Below are 8,846 nucleotides of genomic sequence, written 5' to 3'. Positions count from 1 at the left end.
CTTTGGTTTATTTTGATTTTTATATTTTTAAAAAATTCTTATTTTCGTCCATTCATTTTCACTTTTAAAAAGTAAAAATGGTCACTTTTTATAAAGTTCAAGAACCAAAATAAATCAGAGTTGAAAGTACAAGAACAAAAATGAACATTTTAAAAGTATAACGATCAAAATGAATCAAAATTAAAAATATAAGAACTAAGATGATAATTTAAAAAATAGAGGAATCAAAAGGAATAAAAACAAAAATTACAATGACCACTTTTAATAAAGATTTGAATATCTTTTATATTAAAAAGAAAAAAGATTAAAAAAAAAAAGGATTGAAAGAGATCGTGAAAGATGGGCAGACAATGAAGCAATATCGGGATTGAGAAAAGCAAAGAGGCAAAAAGAAAATAAAGGGAAAAAAAATTATATTTATTATTACGCATGCTGATAAAACGACTCCGTATTTATGATTTCGCCGCATACACTTCACGTGCGTCAAAACCCCGTTCAGACCGACTGGTTACCGGTCCAGTACGACGTTTCACACCTTCTCCTCTGTTCCGTCGGTCCACGTATTTGTTTTCCACTCCCCTTGTCTGGTCCGTACAAAACTATGACCTACAATTGCCGGTCACCTCCCCCTAATAAAAAACAGCCTCCTTTCTCTCCCAATCCCCATTTCCCATTCATTATTCCCATAATCCCATCTCCCAATTTTCCCTCTCTATAAAAGTCCAATTCTTCTTCATTCTCTCTCTCTAGATTTTTTTTTTTTATGATGACGGAGGAGGTGGCAGCAGCTGATTCATTGCGATATCCGTTTCCTGATTATGACGAGAATAAAAGTCGTATAGGATTCATGGAACTTCTCAGTGTCGATCAAGATTTTTCATTGCAATTTGATATGTTTGAAACATCGATGTCTTTATCGTCTTCTTTGATTTCAAATCCTGTCATAAATTCCGAGAATTTGGAGATTTGGAACCAATGGCCGACCACGCCAAATTATTCGTCGTCGATCTCGTCCACTTCGAGCGAGATCGTCAATGGTGAGCCGACCGAGCCAAATTTAGAGGGAGGAGAGAAACAACATCGCCAACCAACTGTAAAAGTTGACAAGCAGTGAGTGTTTTATTTTCTGATTAAAAAAATGGGATTATAATTAAAATTGGATTAATTACACAATATTTAAGCAAGAGAGAAGTTTGGAGTGTTTTTTGTAGTCATAAACGACAGAGATTTTATTGTTTCTGAAAATAATAAGAATCTGGGTTTTTCTGCACTTAATAAGAACTTTTTTTCCCCTCTTTTTATTTAAAAAAAATCTAAAAGCCCTATTTCACATATATATATATTATACTCTTCAGTTTTGAATGATTTTTTTTTGTCTGGTTCCAATAATTAGTTATTGCCAAATTTAGAAGTAGAGTTTGGATACAGCTTTTCAGTTTGATTATTATCAGTCCACTTTTAGTTAATAGATCATCGAGAAATGAAATATTTAGACTATATTTGGTAATGATTTGGTTTTTTAATTATTGTTTTTTATATTAAGTCTATAAACACTAATTCCACTTTCTAATTTTTTTTATTTATTATCTACTTTTTATTAATGGTTTAAAAAATCAAATCAAAATTTGAAAAATAAAAAAATAATTAGTTTTTAAAATTTTTTTGAATTCAACCATTGTACTTAAGAAAATGTAAATCATGATAAAATAGAGAGAAAATATACTTAATTTCTAAAAATAAAAAACGAAAAACGAAATGATTACCAAACGAAGTCTTAATATTTGATAAATTATCATTTCTTTTATATAATGATTTGATATATCTGGTGGGAATAGAATTGAAATGTTGAATGATCATGGACTACTATTGTTTATATATTTATAATCAGATGGTTAATCCATTATTTGGTTTGAAAAATCTTGCTTTTTTTTTTAATTTTATTTTACATGAATTCATTTGAATTTTTAGCAAAATTTGAAATTCGATAAATCTTTTTTAAGAATTCATATGGTCTAAGTTTTGTGTTTTAATTTTATTTTTTGGGTGCTGATTATAGGTTGAAAACAAAGAAGACTAGTCCAAAGAAGAAAGATCAAGAACCACGATTTGCGTTCATGACAAAGAGTGAAGTCGATCATTTAGAAGATGGATATAGATGGAGAAAATATGGTCAAAAAGCAGTAAAAAACAGCCCTCATCCTAGGTAAATTTTCAACACAATTTTCTATTTCCAAATTTTGTTGGCTCTTGATCTCAGGTCGTGAAGTCTCTTATTTTATTGTAATTTCAACCATCTTTGAAAAAAAAAAATATTAATTTGGTTTTGTTGGTTATCTAATTTTCAAAATATTTTCAAATTTTAAGTATATACAGAGTTAATACTTATGTTTCTTAACTATACCATCTTTCTTTTTTTCACACTGCATTCCAAAAAGAAAAAAAAGAAAAGCACGAAAAATACTCAATTATAGCCTAATTCTTTTGAAAAGGGAAAAAAAAGTAATATGATGAAATTATTACATAAGTTTCTTAGATAGGCCAAACTTTAGAAAAGATAGACAAAAAGGAAAAGAAAAAAAATATAGGAATTGCATTTTTCTAAGATCGCATTTGATAACCATTTGATTTTTTTATTTTTGTTTTTGAAAATCAAGCATATTTCATTCACATTTCTTTCAACGATTTTGCATCTGTTTAAGTACGATGGTTGAATTCTTAGGCAAATTCTAAAAACAAAAAAGAAAATACTTTTTAAAAGCTACTTTTGTAGTTCTCAAAATTTGACTTAGTTTTTAAATCATCAGTGAAAAATATATAACGAGTAAAAAATTTAGAGGTGGAAGTAGTATCCATAAGTTTAATTTTTAAAAATAAAAATAAAAAAACAAAATAGTTACTAAACAGAGCTTAAACTTTTAGAATCTTATTAAAAATTTTAGATATAATTTTTATTTTAAAAAAAATTAAAATTTTAAAACATATGAATTGTTAATGAACGAACTTACTATGAGTATAGTTCAACTAACATAAACTGTGAACTATCGACTAAGAGGTTAAAAGTGTGAACTCACAACCCATATATTGTTGAACTAAAAAAACAAAAGTAATAAAAGATTATAAAAAATATATAATAATATTAGAAAAAAATTAAGATATCATTTAATGATCATTCAAAAAAATACATGATCTATTATTATATGAAGAGTGAAGTCCCTTAATTTTTTCAATGTGAAATTCTCAACAAATAGTTATTAAACAATAATTAATAAAATATAATAAAAAATACTGCAAAAGAAATACCATAATATATAGGAATGTTTTCAAATAAAGAAAAATGAACCAACTTTTTTACAAATATAACAATATGTCAATATTTATCAGTGATAGATCGTGATATACATCTATCAGACAATGTCTATCGCGGTCTATCACTGATAGACAATGATCATTGATAGACAGTGACATTTTACTATACTTATAAATATTTTAAACAATTTTACTATTTAAAACAATTATCGTAATGCATGATTTATTTTTTTTTATCAATAGGTTATATTTTTTAAAAATCCTCTTCTCCTAAATTATTGTACTACAAAAACATCTATAATATGAAAGGGAAAATTAACCTCTTTTAAGGGGGAAAAACCTGTCTTCCACACCCAATATTGCCCTTGAAGTAAACAATAAGTTACAAAATCATGCATTTTTTTTTTCTCCAATAAAAGAAATTGCCAAAATTACCAAATTGGTATAGAAATAATATTCTCACCAAACTTGTCATTGTCATTGCATCTACCAATGTACAATATGTTCAATTTTTTTTTTCCTCTTTAGCTAGTTGATCAATTTTTTGGAGCAGTATCAATTTTGGATTAATTAACTTTATTAGTTGGATTGTTTTTAAATATAGAAAAATAAACCAAAATATTTACAAGATATAGCAAAATTTTAGAATTATCAATAATAGATGTTAATAGACATCGATAAACTTTTATCAGAGTGTTTATCATAGATAGTTTAAAATTTTATTATATTTTATAAATATTTTCAACAGTTTTACCATTTGAAATAATTTTTTTTTTATTAATTTATGTAATTAATATTTAGTTATCGACTAAATACTTTCTACATTATTAGATTTAGAATTGCATCTAACTATCGAGAAAATATTTTTGTTTTGTTCATCTTGTTTATGATTGTACCACTTTTACTCAATTGAAAAAAAAAATCTAATACATATGTAAATTTTCAACGTTACACTTTGTTTTTTTAGTACAACTAATGGAGATATAATAAGTTTGAGCCTCCAATTTTGGAGAAAGAATATATATGTTACTTACCATTGAGTTATCTTTATTTTAGTAATGATATATTTTATAATAACTTAATTATTTCTTTTAGAAAAAAATACCTTTTAAATTCCCAAGTTTTGAAGAATATATGCAATCGGTCCCCGAGTTTTAAAAATATATCTTTTTAGTCCCAAAATTTATAAAAATAGGTCTATTTGGTCTTTGAGTTTTCAAAATATATATTTTTAGTCCTTAAGTTTATAAAAATAGGTTTAAAAGGACCTTGAAATATTTTTTGTTTGATCTTTCAAAAAATAATTATATGATATTTAAAATTTTAAAAAAATAGTTTTAAAGAGGATTTGATTTTTAAAAATTATTATTCTAATTTAAAACGTAATAATTGTTCAAAATAATAGTATGAAGTTATTTGAGGGATTTTTTAAACCTATTTTTAAAAACTCATGAACTAAACACAGATATATTTTGAAAAGTCAAAAATCAAGTAGGTCTATTCTTATAAATCTAGGGACTAAAAATGTACATTTTGAAAACTCAGGATCAAACACACATAGTCTTCAAAACTCGAGGACCAAAAGGGTAATTTTCTCAAAATTTTATTATAACACTAGACTATCATGGTCTATAAAGTTTTTTGACATATACATATATATTTTTTTCAATAGGAGCTATTATCGTTGTACTAGTGTAGCATGCAATGTAAAAAAACGAGTGGAAAGATGTTTGAATGATCCAAGCATTGTTGTAACAACCTATGAAGGCCAACACTCACACCCTAGCCCCATCATGGCACGACCAACCTTCTTTCCTCCGCCCATCTCGGTCACCCACTACAATGATCACTTATACCAAAATGGTCATAGTTCAAATATTATCAGCCACCCAAAAGGTTTCCTACCATCATCGTTTTATCAACCGTGTGGCATTGCTTCTTCCAATCGAGCTACTCAATTGCTTGGTACCACCGTTAATCATGGACTACTTCAAGATATCACCCCTTCCCAATATGATGGGTTGGCATGGGGTGATGGTTCGATCTTATCAACTCAACCTAATTCGATTGGTCATGTTTAGAAGAAATTATATATATAGTAGTAAACATGGTTTGTATACTTATTGGACTTGTCCAATGTTTTTTAAATAGTGTGTCAATGGCCATATTATAATTTTTGTAGGTCTTTCCTTTCCTTCTTTGTTAGCTTTTTAGTCTACTTTTAATTGGGATTTACCAGAACGTAAGCTTAGTTTAAATGTTGATTTTTTTTATATAATTAAATTTGACTAGACTTTCTAAAGGTATAAAATGAGTCATTTTAAGTGAAAAAAAAAAAGGTTTTAAACACCTAAGAATAAATCAAAACAAATCTTATGTGTGTTTTTGAAAACGAAAAAGAAAAAAATTATGGGGAAGGTTTCGGTGACCAAGAAATGTCCTAATATTTTGGACATAACTATTTGATTTTTGGTTTTTATTTTTGAAAATTAAGTCTTGCATATTTCTTAACTATAATTGTTGAATTCTTAATCAAATTCTAAAATTAAAAACAACTTTTTGAAAACATTTTTTTTAATTCTCAAAATTTGACTTGAATTTTTAAAAGATTGGTGAAAAGTAGATATCAAAGGAAGAAATTTAGAGATGGAAGAAATGTCCACAAATTTAATTTTTTTAAAAAATAAAATAATTACCAAACAAGACCTTAATTTTTCATTTTAAGTTTTTTTTTCTGACATATTTTTAATCTTTCATTTTTTACTAAATATTATCTTTATAATTCATGATTTTGCAACTTCAAGTTATTGATTACATTGGATACATAATTTTCTTCCTCGAGTATGTTCTTTTTTTTAAAAAAAAAAGGTCAATATGATGTGAGGTTATAGATTCGAATGTCCGTAAATATTTAATATATCATACTTTAATTAATATTGAAAGTAAGTGCGAAAATTCAAACATCTAATCATTAAAATAAATATTAAATTGGACCATATTTATATTTTCCTACTGATATTTTCGTAAAATCGAGGCATTGATATTTCTTTTTTAAGAGTAATGGGGGTGGTGCAACTACAATAGAGAGTCGACAATGGCTGACCATCTTTAATTAAGTTTTGTCGACATGTCGTTTTTCTTTATCTCCCATTTGTGAAGTGAAGTGAGATAATTTGACTTAATACATTGAATTTGGAAGAGCTTTAATTAGCTATGGAAAGTGACATCATCTTTCACATCTCCCATCACTACTACCAACCCATTCACAACTCAACTTCATCTCATCTATCTTTCTACAACTCATAAATAATAAAATTTATCTATTTGGTGAACATTTGAAAGTATTAAAAAAAACTTTATGTTGATATGTTTTGGATTTAATTTTTATTTGGTTTATAAATTTCAAAATTTACTTTTTGTAGTTATTAAGTTGTAAGTTTGATTTCAATTCAATTTGTAGATTTAAGTATATTATAATTTTATCCTTGAGTTTTGAATTTTGTTTTAGTTTGGACTTTACTCTCTATGTTTTATGATTTATACTTTTAACATTGATTTTTCATTAAATACTCATTAAATTTACTCGATATCACAACGTTGGGCACAATCGAAAGACATGTTGAGCTTGGATTGTAGACAATGATCAAAGTCATTTTTCTTGTTATTTTTCGTTTGGACGATGTAAATTTTTATATTTGGATACATTTGGACTATGAATGGTTAGGGTAGTTTATTTATGTATGTGATATGCATTCTTTTTGTTCACTCTCTGTAAATCTTGAGCCACATTAACACCGAGAATAAAAATAGAATGTAAATCTCGAGCATCTCGGGCCAATTGCCTCCCGAGATTTATAAACAAAATGTTCTAAGGTTGAATTCTAGGGCTACACTCGGGACAATAAAGATCCCGAGAATGAAAATAGAATGTAAATCTCGGGGCATTTCGGGCCAACTGTCCCCTGAGATTTACAAACAGAATATTCTAAGGTTAAACTTTCGGGCTGCACTCGGGACAATAAAGATCCCGAGAATGAAAATAGAAGGTAAATCTCGGGGCATCTCGAGCCAACTGCCCCCCGAGATTTACAAAGAGAATGTGCTAAGGTGAACTTTCGGGCTGCACTTGGGATAATAAGGACCCCAAAAATGAAAATAGAAGGTAAATCTTGGGGCATCTCGGGTCAACTGTGTTGGGGTTGATGCCCTAAATCTCGTAGGGTCCTGTAGTTTGTAAACACGTGTATGAACAAACATTTGTGATGTAATAATATGAGATATTTTCTTCACTATTGCCTATGAAACATGAGATATTTTAGTTGCATTAACCACAAACCAATAAACTAAGATCCCTGGTTATCGTTGTAACTTAAGCATGTATGTTGAAACATACAAATGGATCATGCCTTAAGTCTTAACCTAAATGGTCTGTAGTATATAGATAAAGGAGGGAAACCTTATCTTGATGACACTACGGATACGACCCGCTTCATAGATGTTACAAGTATTGTAAAGTGTTATAGATGGTTTGATCCTAATCATTCATGTAGAGACATGCGGGTGAGGGTATCCTACACAAAGAAGTTTGTATAAGACTGAACCACAAAATGTTTAGTCTCGTTATATAACGCCATTCATGACAAAAACTTTCATTTCACTAGGATGACCATAGGTAACATGACCTTAATCCTGAATGAGTTGGGAACTCCTGCCTATGAGGGTGGTTCTTTGATTTGCATGGGTGAGAGTGGTCAGATCGCCGACTCAAACCTACCACTTTGGAGATTCATCTGATTGGGGAGTTGGGAACTCAGCTACACAAGACGGAATTCACTCCTTCCCCGAACCAAGGGTAAGTAGATAAATTTCTCCCTTAAGGGCTGATTATGGGGCTTGAACAATGTGGCGCCACACCTTCTCATGGTCTGAGAAATGTTTACTCATAGTAGGATTATGATGTATTGTTCATTGGTTATATCCAATGGACACAAAATATATCTATAGTGTGAAGAGCGCAGCTGTTGGTCTTTAGTGGAGTGCTCGTCAATTAAAGGATGGTAGATATCGTGACTAAAGAGTTTAGTCAGTTATTCACATACTGTTGGAGTTTCAAACTACAAGTCCATAAGGTTCCCTTGGTAGCTCAATGGATTCAAGTTAAGAATCGGTTAGTTTGAAGTGTTCAAATTAACAAGAGGAAATTTTATTATATATGATATAATTAAATTGATTCAATTATATGTGATATAATTGATTTGATGTATTAGATACATTAATTATGATTTATATTAAATAAAAGATAATAGAACTATGGTTTAAATATTACATATGATGTGATATTAAAACTATAGGTTATAAATATAATATGATAAATTAGTTATTATACTTATTATAATAAAAAAAATTATATGATAATTGTTGGTTGGTTATTCTCTCCATTAACCGATTGCAAGTGGGAAGTTTTTTCAGTTTTAATAACGGAAGAATAAAAGTGAAAATTGTTTTTATTTTTCATAATGGTTGAACATCTTGATCGAGTG

General features: G+C 28.4%; 1 protein-coding gene across 1 annotated transcript; it reads left to right on the top strand.

Moving 5' to 3' along the window:
- The first annotated feature begins 661 nt into the window (after positions 1-661).
- On the top strand, positions 662-5,487 carry LOC120085316 (probable WRKY transcription factor 48). Its single transcript, XM_039041245.1, has 3 exons — positions 662-1,110; positions 2,057-2,203; positions 4,979-5,487. The coding sequence occupies exons 1-3, from the start codon at positions 764-766 to the stop codon at positions 5,385-5,387; spliced, it is 903 nt and encodes a 300-aa protein (XP_038897173.1). The 5' UTR covers positions 662-763; the 3' UTR covers positions 5,388-5,487.
- The last annotated feature ends 3,359 nt before the right edge of the window (positions 5,488-8,846 follow it).

This window comes from Benincasa hispida, chromosome 9 (genome assembly GCF_009727055.1).
Source record: "Benincasa hispida cultivar B227 chromosome 9, ASM972705v1, whole genome shotgun sequence".
Classification (NCBI taxonomy): Eukaryota; Viridiplantae; Streptophyta; class Magnoliopsida; order Cucurbitales; family Cucurbitaceae; genus Benincasa; species Benincasa hispida.
The sequence above is the reverse complement of the archived record's forward strand: the minus strand, read 5'-3'. Positions and strand labels throughout refer to the sequence as shown.